The 19,027-nt window shown below is 45.0% G+C and overlaps 1 protein-coding gene across 1 annotated transcript in view; it reads right to left on the bottom strand.

Annotated features, from left to right (window-relative positions):
* The window catches only part of SLC12A4 (solute carrier family 12 member 4), a 420,155-nt gene that overhangs the window by 185,883 nt on the left and 215,245 nt on the right, over positions 1 to 19,027 (bottom strand). Inside the window, exons 13-14 of the mRNA XM_073605176.1 lie at positions 6,453 to 6,571; positions 6,114 to 6,212 (exon numbers count right to left, since the gene is read on the bottom strand). Of these exons, the coding sequence (XP_073461277.1) occupies positions 6,114 to 6,212; positions 6,453 to 6,571 (218 nt within the window). The remainder of the gene's footprint in view (positions 1 to 6,113; positions 6,213 to 6,452; positions 6,572 to 19,027) is intronic.

Raw genomic sequence — 19,027 nt, 5'->3', positions numbered from 1 at the left:
ATCTGGCCTTTTATCCATGGCGTTTTTTTAGGACACCCATATCCTCAAAAGCCAGGCCTGTGTTTCTTGACACTTGTAAAAAAGCTGCATCAAGCTTTAGTTTCTTATTCCATACTTGAGCAATATTCAACCTCAAATGGAAATCTCCTTTTGAGAGATTTAGAGAAGAAAGGGGCCCTTTCTGGGTCCTTCCACTCTTTTCACAGTTTCAGATAGAAATTTATGCAATGGGATTACCCAATGTTTCACACCCCCGTGCCTTGGAACATTTTATCGTGTAAAGACAACTGGGCTCTGTCCTCTAATGTTTAAATTGTATGGATAGTCTTTAATAGATCAGCCACCTCTTCCAAAGATGATCTATAGCGTGAAGAAGAATCCTCTTTCTCTTCATCCTCAGAACATGGAGAAAAACTTCCCTCTTCATCCTCTGAATCACTGACCCCTCTGGGTGCAGAAATACTTGGACGAGAACAGGATGGCGAGCTGCTTCTACTGTTGTGTAGTCGGTCATTTGTCCAGATAAGAACAGAACGTCTCAAACGTGTCTGCAAGTTCTTTCCAGAAGGAGCTTAGTAGTTCTCCTGGTTGAGTAGTGGATGTAGATGAGGAAGTCTCCTCCTTAACTAGATCTGCTATACAGGTCCTGCATAACACTTTGGTCCAAGACTCCCCAAGTGTATTTTTGCAAGACGGGCATTTCCTCTTAGGAAGAGGAGAGGAATGTTTGGCTTTTTCCTTGGGTTTTGTCTGAAATACACCAAAAGCCCACTCCATTAAAAACATATATCTAAACAATAAAACCAGATAAACAGTTAAAGCCCTTTAACCCTTAGGGAAACAATAACCAGCTGCCAAATAGAAGAGCTAACCCTTTAGCCCCTGTTTGTTACCGTAGCTTTACAACTCTAGTGACTCCCCCACTGAGTCACAATGTTAAAAACAAAACACACTCTCCTTAGTGCTTGGTCCAAGGAGAGTAATGCAGGCTCCCTTCCTTCCCCCCAGGGGAGTGAGAGAGGGAAAACACAAGACCCCTAAAGGAAAATATACAGGGACCTCTGCCCCTGATTACCTGGGTCTGACTTGTGTTAGTGGCTCCTGCTCCTGCCACCGCTGCTTGTTCCTCTGGATCCATGCTGCCGAGGTCCTAGTGACATCTGGCTGACAATTTTTTTTATTTTCTCGGACCTTTCTCCGCTGCGAGGACCGGAAGTGATACCAGTTAATGGCGCCTTCTCCCCTGCATTCCAACGGCCAGAACCTGAAGCCGCACGCAATGCCGGAAATCCCACCCCTGGCCGGAAATGACGCACTGGCCATCTGGGACCCGGAAAGCATGGAAGCTGAAAACAGAGGAGACACTGTTCTCACCGCTGTGGAGCTCGCCATCCCTCCTTCCAGCCTGAAGCCGTCGGTCTGAAGAGAGCGGGGACCCACAGCAGCCTGAACCCTCGCCGGGTATGAATAGGAGGAGACACCGGAGCACCCCCCTCCTGTAAGGGGGGATGCTGGGCTGGCCTGTATCACAGAGTATACCACTGGTATGCCCTATACAATGCCCACCTGGAGAGAGTGTAGCACACCCTTGGTTCCCTGCAGCGCTTCCACAATGGCGAAGGAAACATTACAACTGAGGCCATGGTGGATGTGACCGGTCTATAAAGAAACTGACTGCAGTGTTTCCTGGGAAAAGGGGTGGAGCTGCGCTCTCTTCAGGTGCTGTCCTGAAAGATGAGGTTAGAAATTGAAAGTAAAAGAAAGATCAAAATTTTGGGTTGTCCTCAGAACATTGATAGAGGGAAAACCTTTCAATAGGAACCCTGATAACAACAAGGGATTTCCTCTCATTTGCTATTTGGCTATTGGACAGAAAGTAAAGGTAAATCTCCCTAATGGGACACAGATGTTTTAAACAAAATTGACTGAGGTTATAATATATCCAAAATGAAAAAAAAATGTGTGTTTATACGGTGTGAGCTTGAGCTCAGCTTCAATGTGTTAGTGTATTTAAATCTGCTAGTAAATCTAACACTCCCCCTCCCCCTCCCTCCAGACTGACAATATTGCTGTCCAAATGTGCCCCCTGTGCTCATTCATCCAGATTGGGGGCACTCTGATACATGAGGTGTATTACTGGCCAGGTTACCAGGTGAAAAAAGCATTAAAAAAAATGCAACCACCCCATTTAAGGATTCGTAAGTTGCAATATATTACATTTTTGATTTTGGGTTTAATACTGCTTTAACCACTCCCCCCCCCCCCGAAAGATTACCCCACTTTCTGACCAGGCTTTTTTTTGCGATGATGCACTGCATTACTTTAACTGACAATTGCACAGTCGTGCAACGCTGTGGGGGTATTGAAGATGGATTGCGGAAGATGAGAGACACCAGGCCCAACAATGGAGACAAGCTGAAGGGTGCTATCAAAGCAACCTGGGCTTCCATAACACATCCAGGGCCGTCTTTAACGCAGGGCAAGAGGGGCAGCTGCCCATGGCCCAGTTATTGTTGTGGGGCCCGAAGCAGCAGCCCCTTGAGCCCACGCCAGTGTTGCCATAGATCTGACATTCTGCCTGCCACAGTGACACCTCCTGGCTCCTGTTCCTGCTGCTGCTGACAACAGTGGTTAGTTGCTAGGACCGCCCGACGTCTAGCAACCATGTGGCTAATCTGACTCCGACTCTACCCCTGCATTCAGTGGAGATCGGAACTTTCTCCTGCAGTCCTGGCTGCTGCCACACCTCCAGGCTCCCCCTGCAGCTGTCAGTGGTGGTTGGTTGCTAGGTCACGATCACTCAGCAGCTAGTAACCAACCACATGGTTTGTCTGACTCCGACCACCATGTTCAATGGATGAGCACGGGTTTTCCTGCTCCAGACTGGGCTGCAGCGGCTGTTGCCAGCGCCACATGGCGTGTCTGACACTGCCCTTCCACCCCTCAGTGTTCAGTGGAGGAGCACGGGGCTTCTCCCTCCAGACCTGGCTGCTGCAGCTGCTGCCAGTCCAGTGCCAGCTCAGTGAACTCTGGGGACCCTGATTTAATTAGGGGGCCCTGGGGACCCAGATGTAAGGAGGGGGCCCTGGGGACCCGGATGTAAAGAGAGGGCCCTGGGGGCTCTCTGGGGACCCTGATGTAAGGAGGGGTTCCTGGGGGCTCTCTGGGGACCCTGATGTAAGGAGGGGTTCCTGGGGGCTCACTGGGGACCCTGATGTAGGGAGGGGGGCTCTGGGGACCCTGATGTAAGGAGGGGGGCTCTGGGGACCCTGATGTAAGGAGGGGGGCTCTGGGGACCCTGATGTAAGGAGGGGGGCTCTGGGGACCCTGATGTAAGGAGGGGGGCTTCGGGGACCCTGATGTAAGGAGGGGGGCTCTGGGGACCCTGAGGTAAAGAGGGGGCTCTCTGGGGACCCTGAGGTAAAGAGGGGGCTCTCTGGGGACCCTGAGGTAAAGAGGGGGCTCTCTGGGGACCCTGAGGTAAAGAGGGGGCTCTCTGGGGACCCTGAGGTAAAGAGAGGGCTCTCTGGGGACCCTGAGGTAAAGAGGGGGCTCTCTGGGGACCCTGAGGTAAAGAGGGGGCTCTCTGGGGACCCTGAGGTAAAGAGGGGGCTCTCTGGGGACCCTGAGGTAAAGAGGGGGCTCTCTGGGGACCCTGAGGTAAAGAGGGGGCTCTCTGGGGACCCTGAGGTAAAGAGGGGGCTCTCTGGGGACCCTGAGGTAAAGAGGGGGCTCTCTGGGGACCCTGAGGTAAAGAGGGGGCTCTCTGGGGACCCTGAGGTAAAGAGGGGGCTCTCTGGGGACCCTGAGGTAAAGAGAGGGCTCTCTGGGGACCCTGAGGTAAAGAGGGGGCTCTCTGGGGACCCTGAGGTAAAGAGGGGGCTCTCTGGGGACCCTGAGGTAAAGAGGGGGCTCTCTGGGGACCCTGAGGTAAAGAGGGGGCTCTCTGGGGACCCTGAGGTAAAGAGGGGGCTCTCTGGGGACCCTGAGGTAAAGAGGGGGCTCTCTGGGGACCCTGAGGTAAAGAGGGGGCTCTCTGGGGACCCTGAGGTAAAGAGGGGGCTCTCTGGGGACCCTGAGGTAAAGAGGGGGCTCTCTGGGGACCCTGAGGTAAAGAGGGGGCTCTCTGGGGACCCTGAGGTAAAGAGGGGGCTCTCTGGGGACCCTGAGGTAAAGAGGGGGCTCTCTGGGGACCCTGAGGTAAAGAGGGGGCTCTCTGGGGACCCTGAGGTAAAGAGGGGGCTCTCTGGGGACCCTGAGGTAAAGAGGGGGCTCTCTGGGGACCCTGAGGTAAAGAGGGGGCTCTCTGGGGACCCTGAGGTAAAGAGGGGGCTCTCTGGGGACCCTGAGGTAAAGAGGGGGCTCTCTGGGGACCCTGAGGTAAAGAGGGGGCTCTCTGGGGACCCTGAGGTAAAGAGGGGGCTCTCTGGGGACCCTGAGGTAAAGAGGGGGTTTTTTTGGGGACCCTGAGGTAAAGAGGGGGCTCTCTGGGAACCCTGATGTGGGGGGGGGGGCTCTCTGGGAACCCTGATGTAAGGGGGGTCTCTCTGGGAACCCTGATGTAAGGGGGGGGGCCTCTCTGGGGACCCTGATGTAAGGGGGGGCTCTCTGGGGACACTGATGTAAGGGGGGGGCTCTCTGGGGACACTGATGTAAGGGGGGGGCTCTCTGGGGACACTGATGTAAGGGGGGGCTCTCTGGGGACACTGATGTAAGAAGGGGGGCTCTCTGGGGACACTAATGTAAGAAGGGGACTTTGGGGACTCTGATGTGAGAAGGGGGGCTCTGGGGACACTGATGTGAGAAGGGGGGCTCTGGGGACACTGATGTGAGAAGGGGAGCTCTGGTGACCCCAAAGTAAGGAGGGGGCACTGGGGACCTCGATATATAGAGAGGAAAACTCTGGGAGAGGATAACTCTGGGAATCCTGATTTAATTTTGGGGGCTCTTAATAGAAGAAAGGTGACTCTGGGACCATGATTTCAGAGGGGGAAACTCTGGGGACTCTGATGTAAAGAGGGGGGGTTCTGCACTGCCACTGATCCCATCCCCCACCAGCACTGCAACTCCTCCTATTGCCCCAGCACTACCACTAATCCCACCCCCCATTGCCATTGATCACACGTCCCTCCACCCACAGCTCCAAAAGCCAATGAGTGAGCAGTAATGATGTGCGGTAGTCTCTAGCAATCAATCAGGGAGCGTAAGTGGGTAGCAAAATTGCATGGTGGGGGCCCAAAAAAAATGTTTGCCCAGAGTCCAATCAATATTAAAGACGGCCCTAAACACATCCGTAACACAATACCGCATCGATGCAGCAATTCATTCAAAAGGAGCCCCGACCAAGTATTGAGAGCATTCTATACTGTACATGGACTTACTTTTTTGTAAGCCAACATTTCTGTATTAAAAATCCTTGTTTTTTTTTTTTTATTGGTCTTAAGTAATATTCAAATTTTCTGATATACTGAATTTCGGGTTTTCACTAGCTGTAAGCCATAATTATCTAAATTAAAAGAAAAATGCTTGAAATATAGCACTCTGGGTCTAATGAATCTATATAATATAGGAGTTTCACTTTTTAAATTGAGTTACTGAAATGTATTAACTTTTTGATGCAATTTTAATTTTTTTTTTAGATGCACCTGTATAATTTTGCCCATTAAGGCCTCGAGCAGGCACTGGATCACATATTGCATACACAAGGCTTGTTTTTTCATCTGCATCGAACCCGAGTTGTGCACTGGCAGTCTATGAAAGTGAGTCCAGGAGCATTGGCTTCACAGACACAGCCACATTTCAAAATGTAACCACCCTGAACGCAGACACCGTGAGTTCACCTGCATGTTCTGTGTTTGTACATTGTTCTACTGTTTGCTAAATTCCCTGATGTCCTGCAAAATGTACGAGATGCATTTATACATCTAGATAAACATTTTACTTGTTTTACTCTTGGTCTATATGTGCTCATAAAAAAAGATTTTTTGTTTAAAATATATAAAATATAACCATTGATGGTATTCCTTTTAGCATGCCTGCTTTGCTGATTTCCCGTAAGATGGCTACGACAGAATTGATAAAACAGATACAACTTTCTCTCAGGATTTTCTCACCAGTGATAATATTTAAATCTTGGCCTCCAGTGTGGCGTTTTCAAGAGAGTTTGCACAGCACATGCCAAGTTAACGAATAAATAGCACATCAAGAAAAACCTGTTGACAAAACACATATTACTTAATTACTATGCATTAATCATCCTAGGTTAACTGCATACATGTAAAAGAACAAATAAAATCATGAAATGATCATCAGCTTCAATACCGTGAAAGCTGTACGGTATTATAGCAGTTCTTAATATTTAATTTTGAAAGCACTGGTTTAAACTACATATGCTCACTAATTTGTGTATCTAAAGCTAGAACTGAGTCCATTATAAACATATATAGTCTTACATTGACAAGATAGGTGCTACCATATCCATTGAAGCAATGAGAATCCCCAGCTCTGCAATCAAAGCAGTCACAAGAAGTGCCCAGGTTGGTTCACCGTTTGCTTTACCATGGCCAAAGACCTATAAAAAGAAGATTCCCAAATAATCAATCTGCTTTGTTATTGAACAAGTTGACCAAATCTACATTGATAGAACAAATACTGAAAACATCAATTTTCATAGAAAGACATATACAAACCAAAACTTTCTGATGTAGGATTTTTCACTTTGCAGTACAGGACTCAGTATTCATTAAAGTGGTTGTAAACCCACTCTCATCCTTTATAAACTACTGCCATAGGGGTTATCTATAAGGCTATATATGCCTCCTGCATGTATCCTTATCTGTCAAATGTCTCCCCTCTGTCTGTTATGAGACACGAAAAACTGCAGACTCTGTGGGTGGGTCTTTTGTTCAGTGGGTGGAGTCGTGATGTCAGTAGACTCCCCGCCCACTTCTACACTCCCCTTGTCAATATGCATTTTCTCTGTGTATTTCTTACACTGAACTTCTGCTATGATCACTAACATCCAGTCAAAACCCAGAAAAGTCACAACATGACTTCAGTATGCCCAATCATGCTGAGGCGTGGAGCAGCCAATCCTGGGAGAGCTGGAGAAGAAAGGAGGAGGGGATCTGAAGTACAAAGATATGCCTCTCTAAGGCTTCAGTATGAGATATGTAAATCACCTGTCACTCACAGCAAGGGGGAAGAACTGACTCCTATTTCTCTGTGTGTCAGTTTTCATCTCACTGAAAAAAGATAAGAGGACTGCCCAGAGCTGGATTAACTCTTCATGGCAAGACTTGGCACAGATGACATGAAATCCTATACAGTAGAAGGTGCCAGCCTTAATTAAAAACTTTTTTTCGGGTTTACATCCACTTTAAGACTATGGCAAATAAAAAAAAAAAAGCTGAGGGATACCCCTCCCACTCCCAACTAGCCTTGGTTTTGCAGCAATAGGGAGATCATTCTGTTAAATAGACATTTACAAAAATGCAGAAGTTTATTAGTACACAGATCACCATTCATAGCGTAGCAGGTTTGGTATATGAAACAGCTTTGTATCAGTTTCAGACATACACAATAGTACAAAAGGGATACCATATGATGGCGTCCCAGAATGCCGATTGCGCTGTGTTGCTAGGACACGCCGTGACCCTGATCGTCACGCCGTGTCTGCAGATTTGCTGTACTATTTGTTTTAGCGGCAGGAGGGTATAGGCACAAGTAGAGAAGACTGGCCGGTCATTATGGGCATTAAATTAAATAATCGAATGAAGGGTGAAAGGCCTTCAGAAAATGCCCAGCACAAGATGAGCCCTAGAGAATATATGAACCAAAAGGTACGGTTCCGCCTATATTGAGCCCCTAGATAAATGGGTAGAATGGAGTCTATTGTGCTTAAATGAACAATACAGTGAATGTCTGCGTCCGCGGCTCTTTAACCATGTGATCGGCTGTGTCCAATCACAGCCAGTCACATGTAAACACAGAAATGCTGGTAATCGGCGCTCCTCGCCTCACACTGACAGAGCGCGTGGCGAGGAGAGCCGATTAGCGGCATCTCCTCACAGGAGACATCTATGCATGTAGTCAGGGCACTGATCATCAGTGCTCTGATTACAATAGCACCACCAATGCCACAAATCAGTGCCAGCGATGAGTGCCCACCAGTGACAGCAATCAGTGCTCACCACTGCCAACAATCAATGCCCACGGCTGCCCTCAAGTGCCACCAATCAGTGCCCATTAGTGATGCCAGTCAGTGCTGGCTATCAGTCCTGCCTATCAGTGCTGTCCATCAATGCCCATCAGTATCGACCATCAGTGCCACCCATCAGTACCGCCTATCTGTGCCGCCTATCAGTGTCCACCAGTGCCGCCTATCAGTGCCACCTATTAGTGCCCATCAGTGCCACCTAGTGCCCATCAGTGCCGCCCATCAGTGCACATCAATGCCACATATCAGTGCTACTTATCAGTGCCCATAAGTGCGGCATATTAGTGCCTCCTCATCAGTGCCACCTAATCAGTGCCACCTAATCAGTGCCGCCCATCAGGGCTCATCAGAGCAGCATATTAGTGCCTCCTCATCAGTGCCACCTAATAAGTGCCCATAAGTGCCACCTCATTAATGCCCACCAGTTCAGCCTATGAGTGCCCATCAGTGCCGCCTCATCAGTGCACATCAGTGAAGGAGAAAAGTGACTTCATTACAAAATTTACTGACAGAAACTACGTAAAAAAATAATTTTTTTCGTAAAAAATAAAAAAAACCAGCAATGATTAAATACCACCAAAAGAAAGCTCTATTTGTGTGAAGAAAATGATAAAAATTTCATTGGGTACAGTGTAGCATGACAGCGCAATTGTCATTCAAAGTGCGACAGCACTGAAAGCTGAAAAATGGCCTGGGCAGGAAGAGGGTGTAAGTGCCCTGTAGGCCAGTGGTTAAACAGTCTATTATTTTGCAGCTTTTATTTTCTGCATTTGCAATAATTTTAGAATTTATACTTTTGCACATGTGAGTATAAGTAAACATTAAAAATAAAGAACCAAGAATGCAGAACTTTGGAATGCTTCAACAGGTTATGTGACCTTACGCACACACATAACTTTTTCCCAATACAGTGTTACAGAGATCCAACAGCCTTGTTTATGTTAACTTATTTATATTTCTCATGTCTCAGTCAAATGTATTGACCACTTCTTGTCTCAACCCACTTCATATTTTGGCAAATATTTTCAGGCATTCTCTAGTTATACACATCACCTTTTAAGGTGGTATGACAGCATTAATCAGCGCTTTCCAATTTCCAAGACTTTTAGGGCTAATATTCATAAATTTTATCACAATTCATTTTGCATGTACAACACATAAAAGTCTAAGGAACATTTTTGTGACATGGTCCATTTCTATATCCTCAGTGATACCCAATAAACATGTCAAATGATTACAGACAAAAAGTTGGAAATTTTCTGCTATATCTTCTGTAACCTCAAACCAAAAAAAAATCTAACTTTTCCACATCCTCATAGGATATAGGGAAATTGCCCGACCTTTATGACAACCTGGTTCATCTATCTTCCCCACAATAAACAATCAGGAGGGAGTATACTATATATGGTGTAGATATTTCAATTACCGGATATAATTTTATTTCTAAAGGTTATGGCCATATCAGGATGCCTCATCCAAATGTTTGCCCACGTCTTCTTAAACATAAAAGCCAGCTTTTTATACAGCAGTGCTGTTAAGCAATTTAACTCAGAGTTAACGCAGCATAAATGCTGGAGAACAACTTATTGTTATCTGCAGTTATAAGGAGGGATTTCGATTTAGTGGTAGATAAGATCACTGCTTATAGGCAAACCCTGCATCTCAGTCACAAACTTAATTTGCACATAGCAATACTGCCCGTTCAAGGGCAAAACAAACCCCCATGTCAGCTCTAAAAAGCTCCATGACTAAGCCCAGTGGGTGGGGCAAAACATGTCAGGGTGTGTGGCCTGAATGGGGTTAGGCTGAGGCTCCTATCACTTATTACACACTAGGCTTGTATGGTGTGCGGTGGCTGAGATTTTTCTCCATTTGTTCTCCGGATTACATGTAGTCAGGGAGAACTCCTAACCTGACCTGCACCCTCAGTGGAACACACTGAATCGGGGACATAGATACTGAAGCGGAGACCCTAAAGTCGGTTTAGGTTCACTGTCAACAAGAGTTACCCAAGACCAGAAGGAAGGAGAAAAAATAGAAGCGCCAGGTCAGTCCTAGTGCCTCATTATTTTATTATAAAAAATCTAATTCATTCCAGTAAAAGATGCACTTACATAGTGCTCAGTAGGTAGAGGCTTGTCACTTCCAGCAGTACAGCAGAACAACACTGCCGCTTGAATCCCTGTGATGTATGATCCACGAGCGCCGTCTAACAGTGGGGAACTGTAGCCTTGAGGAAAGTCGGGAGGACACCAACCTGGTAACTCAGCAAAGAGGTGATCCAGGGCTGTCAGACAAGGGAGCCACCTACCGCTGTGGTGGGCCAATCAGAACGCGTTTCGGAAGCACGGCCATGCCTCCATCAGCTCATGATGAATCATGAGCTGATGGAAGCATGGCACTCCATTAATACAACAGTATGTAAACTATTATGACACTGGGGGGCTGTGGGAGAATATCGAAATGCCATTCTCACCTAGGCAATAAAATTTTAAATGAGTACTGTTACCATCAGGGAATGATTCTGAGTAAACAAAGCCAAATGAGTCAGAATTCATGAGGTTTTGCAGGCTTTGCGCAAGGTAGATGCCTATAGATAATAAATGATCAGAACCATCATTATTTTAACCTGTTGACACACGTGCATTTGTTGTTACATTGATGGGTAGTGATGAGATTCTGATTCGTCACTAACTCAAGGTTTGAGGCAGATCTTACAGTTTGTCTGAATGACAAATATTCATGCCTGAACCCATAATGCACTGCATAGCTTTTACTCATGGCCAGATGAGTCTCCAAGAGCCAGTAATTGCAAGGAATAAACAAGCCAGCCCCCTCACAATAAAATTGTGGGCTCCCAGCAGCCAGTCAGTGAGTTTTGAAGTGGATTCCAGAAAGTTGACAAATACGTGTAGGGAGAGATACTATGCTATACTGTACTATAATGTAAATATAATGTAAAGTGCAGTGAGCGACAGTCTTTTCCTGTTTCCTTTGTCATCTACAAGGGTCTTTTTTTTTTTAGTTTAATATTTTTCTATTTTCTGCTATTGTTAAAAATACAGAATGGGCTTTTGCCTTGGGGGTTCGTTTTATATTGTATATTATTTTATATTGCATGCATATTTTTTGTGTTCTTAGGTCCTTTTTTAAGTTTGGAGTGTGCAGCATATACTTGTCAAACAGATGCTCTATGTATGCAGGACACTACCACACTGCTCTGCAGTAACCCAAATACAAAAAAAAAGCATAACACATTTACCCAATTCACAATTGCCATAGTTTGAAGTAAAGCAAGGCTTTACATTTAACTAAAAAATACTAAAACAACAGAGTGGCCTAGGCAATATAGATAAAGCACAGCCAGCAGATTGTTCCACAACCACACATAAATCATCCCAGATGCAGAGCGACAGTTGTCTGCTAGCATTAAGAACGCTCCTTCTTTCTCCATCTCTGCTAATCCCACCATAGCCCCATCAACTGAGCAGTCTGCAGAACTATTCAACCATACCATAGCAGAATTGTAAAAGAAGCAATATTGAGTAATGTCCATGTCATACACTCTTCTGATATTGAGAAAGATGGCATGTACATAGGGTTAGAGGGTGGCTCAGTCACACTACAGGCAGGGGACAGCAATCAGGAAGCAGCAAAATATTGTGAATTTCCAACAGAAGCAGTTTGCAGTAAGGAAAAGCCTGTGGAGGATAAGGTGGTAGGCTGCACATGGGTACCCAAGGGGAGAGGGGTGGAAAGCTCAGAGGGAGAGGGTGAAAAGCATTAAGGGAGAAAATGGTCGAGGGATAAGGGTACCTTGAAGATGAGAGCAGGGAGCAGCTGTCCAAATTCTTCTAGTGGCATTACCAGGCAAAGTTTTTATCCTCAAGGCCAGTCAAGTTGTCGCTGCAAAATGGGTCTTTTTTTACTGTGTCACTGCTGACATTAGCCTTTTGATCTACAACCAATGTCACGAGTGTATGCATTATGGAAAGCCTAACACCGACTTGGTTACTAATACGATGCACATGAGCATTTTGATCTGTAACTTCTGCCAGAAGTGTATGTGCTTTGGAAAGGCTAATGTCATGAACAACTAGGCAACAAAGAGCTCAGTGGTAACAATATCTGACTGAGACAATGCAAGCTTGTCAGGTCTCATTGCTCTCAGATGGTTTACACTTCAAATGCTCATATAGCGGATAGCAGAAACAGCTCTCTTCAGCTAGTTCACAGCCTGTGTAGCCCTCGTTTAGCAAGTATCCAGCTGCTAATACTTTTCCCAGAGGACCATTCCTGTTCTCTATCACTGGACAACACTCTTGGTGGCAGGGTGCACATGACCACAAAACACCAGTTCCAATATGCACTGGCTGATACACTATGTATCATTGACTGTGGTGATGGGCTATCGGGTAATGATAATTTTTATTACCGGCAATTTTTTTTGTTACATTCAGCTGTCAGCTAATAAAAACATCTTTGCCATTCTGAACATAGTTAGTTAGGTTGAAAAAAGACAAGTCCATCCAGTTCAACCAAAAAATAAATAAAAAAATACAATCCCATAATATGAAGCTTCCCTCCAACCACTTTGCATATTATTTTATATATACTGTGATTCTGTACTTGCCAAATATGCTGCAGAAATCTCCCTCCACTAAGTATGGCTGCAGCCATTTTAACTGTGGGCAGCTGAAGCTGCTGCCTGTTCACTTCCTGGATTTACACACATACACACACACACACACCTCCAGCGCTGCAGCTTTCATTGGTCCTCTTATGACTCATCCCCTCTTTCTTCCTGGCAAACTCTCAAAAGAGTGAGAGAGAGAGCTGTGCATAATGTCATAAGCCTAGGCAAATGACCAGTCAAGAAACAGGAAGTGGGCTGTATAAGGTATTTACTGGCAGAAAAAAAAATTACTATCCAAAATTAAAACAAGGGAAGAAGATTTAATAGATGGAAAGTTGAAAAAATTACTGAAGGTCTGCTTTAAGGATGCAGTGGCCGCCTGCTCCTTAACAACCAGGTTATTAGGGATGCCAGTTCCTTAAAATAAGACATGCCACTACTTATTTATCACATGCATTTTTTTTTTTTTTTGTGGTGAATTGACTTTTACTCCTGTTTTATTTTGATCCTTTAATACTAGAGAATTAAAAAAGGAAAACATTTTGGCTATAGATACACCTTGAGCAAACACTAGGCTCAAGAACATGCTACTTTTCTCCACCTTCTTCTGCTAAATATTACAGTTGATATTTTTCCCCCATAGTGGGGGTAATAGTGGGGGTAATTAAGCACCCACTCATTCATTGGGCTGTACACTAAATGCTTATCTGGCCAGGGTGCTGACACTGCAGCTCCTGCCTTTAAATCCAGTGGAATCCTACCTTCCACCAATGTATGCAATGTTCCACCTTTAAGTGGGAGATAACCAGCTGCTGCTACTTTTCTAGCAAAGCCATTTATGTTCTGCATGACCACAGCAAAACCAATGTACATAAATCCCTGAATTTCTTTCTATGTAGCTATGCCCAAGTCACTGACAGCTGTAGGAGAAGACTTGCATGCCCAGAGAACCTGCACATGAACATGTTCCATTACATGAATTACCATCAGGGGACTGGGCTAGACACTTTGCATTAGGGGTAATAAATTTGCATTGCACAGCATAAATGGGTGCTCGAGTGCACGTTCAATCTCTGTACTAGTATCAAGCAGGCTATTTAAGGCACAGCAATAATTAGCTACCTAGCCTAGTAGTCTTTAGCTGTTCACTTACCCGATCTGACCTGTGGATGAATTGCATTTGGCCTGGCTTATGTTCTTGACCTGCTCTTTGATTACTCCTGATTGTTACCAGAACCTTTGCTCTCTAGTTGCTGACTTTCTCCTGTTAAAATTACCTGCTCCTGCATGCTGTTCTGTAATGCACTGTTCACAAGTTAATGATCTCAGCTTTACACCAGACCTTGTCTCTGCCTACTGCTCCAGTATTTCCCTGACCACTCACTGTTGACACAGGCTTGTTTCTGGATATAACTTATCTACTTGCAGCTGTCCCTGTGCAACCACCTCCCGCTAGCATCTGTCTGCCCATACCAACCTGATGGCTCAGACTGCACTATAGCTGCCAGCACTCATACCTCTCTATTGCCAAGTTCTGCGTAAACTATTACCACAGCCAGACTAATTTTTATGTGATTCTGTCCCCATTGTTTGCTGTAATCTGGGGCTCCCCAGGCTTAAAGTGTTTGTATAAGTAGAAGTTCCTATGCATTAAGGTAAAAACCTTCTGTTTGCAGTCCCCCCCCCCCCGCAAAGCCCCCTTATATATACCTGAGCCCATTCTCGATCTAGCACTGTGCTCGAGGAAACGTGCCTCTCTCCGCTCTCTCCCTCTTCATAGGACAGGGAGGAAGCAATGGGAGCTGACAATCAAGTCCTATAACAGCCGAGCAGGGCTGTAGACAGCATAGCTTGCAATCAAGCCTGCAGGTGTGCCACAATAGGAAGCAGTTTCACATGGTGGCACACCGAGAAGAGGAGGAGCCCGCGGCAAGAATTGTCCACCCAGTATACTATGAATATCTGGATGTGCATGATAGAATGAATGCAAAAACTCTTTCACAGGACTTATGATTGCCCAGGGTGAAATTCCTTTGGACCAATTTAGCTTGTACTTTAAAAGCCAGGTCCCCTTTTCATACAATGTTTCACCCATATTTAGGGTGTAACAGGTAACAGGGTGTCAAGTCACCCCCTTCCCCTCCTAATTCTTAATGAGAGCTTGATAGAAATTCACCAGTGGCAGAAAACTTTTGCATCAGCAAGAAAAGGGACAATTTCACCTAACCACTGGACAAATTCTATCCAACAACCTGAGTGGTCCTAGTAATACTTTCTTAAAAAAAAAACACGTGTCGCTCCTGAAACCACCTTAAAAAAAAAAAAAAAAAATGAAATTTTTTATTAAAATTAATCAGATTGGAGTTCTGTTGCTGTATGTAAACCAAGCTATCTGAAAAAACAAAATTTCACAGCCAAAATTTGTACTGACAAACTAAGCACTCAATGAAGGGGTCAATAACAAATTACATGGTTACACTACAAGCTTTAAGGCATCTCATGCATGTAATTTAAAGGATTTGTGCATTTTCAATGTCACCCTCAAAACCACACGAGATGAACCCTCTCTCTGCTGTATGACAAGTTTAAAATAATTTTTTTGGAATTGCTACATGTCCCCCATGTAGTGCCCAGTTAACCATGCTTTTTTTGACAATAGCTTGCCTGTTAGCCCTAAAGAAGGCCAGAATTAAAAAAAAAAATTCACCCACATTAAACTTCAATAAGCGTTTGCAGCTAAATTCAGGTTCACTGAATTTGAAACAGAATCTGCTGAACCCCTGCATCCCTGATGAGAAGCCACTGTTGAGGTAAAAAAATCTCCAAGCTTCCTAAAGCCTGTCGATACTAGTAAAGGTACCAGTGGATCACTTATTCTTGCAGCCATAGCCTCTGCACCATATTTTGAGTCTAATTCTAGCAAGTGGGGTTATCACATATTTATTTGTTGGCCGGCAGCTGATGTTGGTGCTGTTACTGCCAGGTGGGTCATGGCTGGGTAGGACCTCCAAAAGTGTGTGCGCATAGTTATGATGTGACAGAACATGTCTTGCAATCCAGGGCATTTTGTCAGGAAGCACTGCTCTATGAGGTTATGATGACTGCACCATCTTTTTTTTTTAAACTTTTTTTATACTTTTTCATACATATAAATACACCGCCTCCCAAGAGGCTCATACAATTCAGAAACATTTTGTCAACCATATTTACATCACCTCATCAATTCTCGAAATTGGTTACCTATCTATACCTTATTGTAAGCCATTACTATTTGCTCAACCTCTTTCAAAAGATGGAGGGAGCGATTTATTATACAGCATATCAGGAAATGGTCCCCTAGAAAGGGACAATGAAAAATGTATGTACTACCCTGATCGTGATTCCATTCCCTCTGTTAGTACCGTTTCCCCTTTTTTTTTTCCCCTTTCTTCCACCCCTTCTTCCACCCCTCCCTCTTCTCTGCCCCCCATTATCCCCCCCGAACCCCCCCCCCCCCCAGTGCATTATAAGCCTTCCTCTCTATACACATTATTCATTATTTGTGATCATTAAGTATAGCGTGTTTTATTCCTTTCTTTCTCCCTCACCTTTCCCCCCACCCCAGTCCTCACCGCACCCCTCTCTACACATCCTACTCCACATTTTCTTTAGGCATATTCTCTATTATCCTTTATAGTGGGCACCCTATTTTATCCAACCAGAGCTTCCACATTTTTAAGAACTTATCCAAATTCTTCCGTCTTGTAAATACCACTTTTTCCCTCCATACATTGGCATCAATCACCTTACCCCATTCTTCCAATGTAGGGGGCCTTGCGGATTGCCAATTTTGGGCAATTATCTTTCGTGCTTGGAATAGATATCTTGTTACTGTCATTTTAATATTTTTAGATATACTGTTTACCTCTATTTTCCCCAGCAAACATAATATAGCATCCATCTCCAGCTTAATCCCAAAGGTCCTATTAATTTCCTCAAGTATATCATTTCAGTACCTGAATAGCTTTGGGCACCTCCACATCAGATGAATTAAATCACCTGTTCCTTGACACCTTGGGCATTTATCATCCGCTCTATATCCATACCGAAAAAGCTTCTTTGGAGTGTAATAAGCTCTATGTAACAAAAATAATTGCGACATTCTTTGTGAAGGGGAGACTGACACCTGGGGGCTCATCTCCATTATCCTTTTCCATTGTTCTTCAGTGATTTTTTTCTCCCAGGTCTTCCTCCTATCTATTTTTATTTTTAGCCAGTCTTTCCCCATTAATTATTTTCCCACATATTTGTTCATATATCTCGGATATCAGACCTTTGGACAAGCTAGAGTTAACTATTTTTTGTATAAGGGGGAGTCTACACCATTCCACCGTTTGTGTTTTAAACTGAGCATTCAGGGCGTGTCTAACTTGGAGAGAACGATAAAATGAGTGGTTTGGGATACCTCAACTCGGCAAATGACAGAATATTCCCTTTATATAGTTGAGCGAGTTTTCTGATACCGCAGACCTCCCATTTTTCTATTTTACCCACTGGGATCAGCTCTGGGAGATGTTCATTATCTCAAATCGGGGCATAATCTGATACCCCATTATATCCCATAATTGTTTTAGCTGCCTGCCATACCTTGCACATTAATTTTAGTGTAGGGGGCCCGGGCGAGAGAGAGTTTGCCTCCAAAGACTCGACCAGATTACTATGCAAAGCTCCTTGCAGCATCAGTCGTATATTTATGTTCCTATCCCCCAATATACTGCCTCCCCTTAGATGTTGCAGCTGGGCAGCTAAGAAATAGTTACGGGGGTGTGGAACTGCCGCTCCTCCTCCTTTTGTTGGTAGCTGCAATGTAAGCCTATTCGTGCCTGTCTTTTCTTCCAAATTAATTCCCTAAACAGGGTTTCAATTTTCTTAAACCAGTCCATTCTGATCCAAACTGGGGAGTTATATAAGTTACGTAACTGGTACAGCAGTTGGGGCATCCAGATCATCTTGATCAACTTAATTCTGCCAGCTGCTGACAGGGGGAGGCGGCACCAGATATCGCACTTATGTCTAAACCTTAGCACAAGGGGGGCGAGGTTCTCCTCTATGTATTGATTGGGGTCTTTTGTTAGCCATATTCCCAAGTATTTCATCCTGTCCACCACCCTCAGTTGCCCAGCCAAAGACGGTAAAGTCTCTACTATATCTACAGGCATCAAGGCGGATTTATCCCAATTGATTGTTAAACCTGAGAACTGCCCAAAGTCCTCTATGATACTCATAACTGTAGCAAGGGATGAATCCGTGTCCCCCAGGAAAAGCAGGATATCATCTGCATATAATGCAAGCCTTTCATCCACTGACTCTCGTTTAAATCCCTGTATTCCCCCTGCAGATCTAATCGCAATTGCTAATGGCTCTATTGCCAGGGCGAATAGCAGGGGTGACAGGGGACATCCCTGTCGTGTTCCCCTCTCAAGCAGAATCGGGTCAGAATGGATATTATTAATCCTTATTCTGGCCCTTGGCGCCATATAGAGGGCTTTTATCCAACCGACAAAGTTAGGTCCGAACCCAAATACCTCAAGGAGCCGCCACAGATAGTCCCACTCCAGGCTGTCAAATGCCTTAGCGGCATCCTGTCTGGAGGTTGAGATATACCCGCCTTATATTAATGCTAGTAGCTCTGTTGGGGATAAACCCGGATTAGTCCGGATGTATAATATTTTGTATATACTTGTTCAGCCTGGCCGCGAGCACTCTTGCCAATATTTTAGCATCCAGGCATATTAATGATATTGGTCTATATGATGAGGTCTCCAATGGGTCTTCCCCTCTTTTGGCAGGACTACAATTGTAGCTTCTGACATCGAGGAAGGCATCCTCCCCCCTGCAGCCACTTCCTCTAATATCCGTAACATTTCCAGGTGATGGCTGCACCATCTTTAATGCATCTTTTAGGGTGTGCCCCCAAAATATCTTGTTTGCTCTATCAGGTTAAGGACAGAATCCAGGCAAAAGGCAGAGAGCACGTTTGCACCATTATCACTCGATGAGGTAAGAAATTTCTTATCTTGGGCCTGGAGAAATTCCAGTAGTTCTGGCTTAGTGTAGCTTCTTTCCCCAAGGTACACAAGATGCAGTGTTGCATGGGAGCGTTTTTCCTTGGGTGTTGCATAGGCTTTCGGGCA

The sequence above is a fragment of the Aquarana catesbeiana genome, linkage group LG11 (genome assembly GCF_042186555.1).
Source record: "Aquarana catesbeiana isolate 2022-GZ linkage group LG11, ASM4218655v1, whole genome shotgun sequence".
NCBI classification, from domain to species: Eukaryota; Metazoa; Chordata; class Amphibia; order Anura; family Ranidae; genus Aquarana; species Aquarana catesbeiana.
This window is presented reverse-complemented; position numbering and strand designations above follow the sequence as displayed.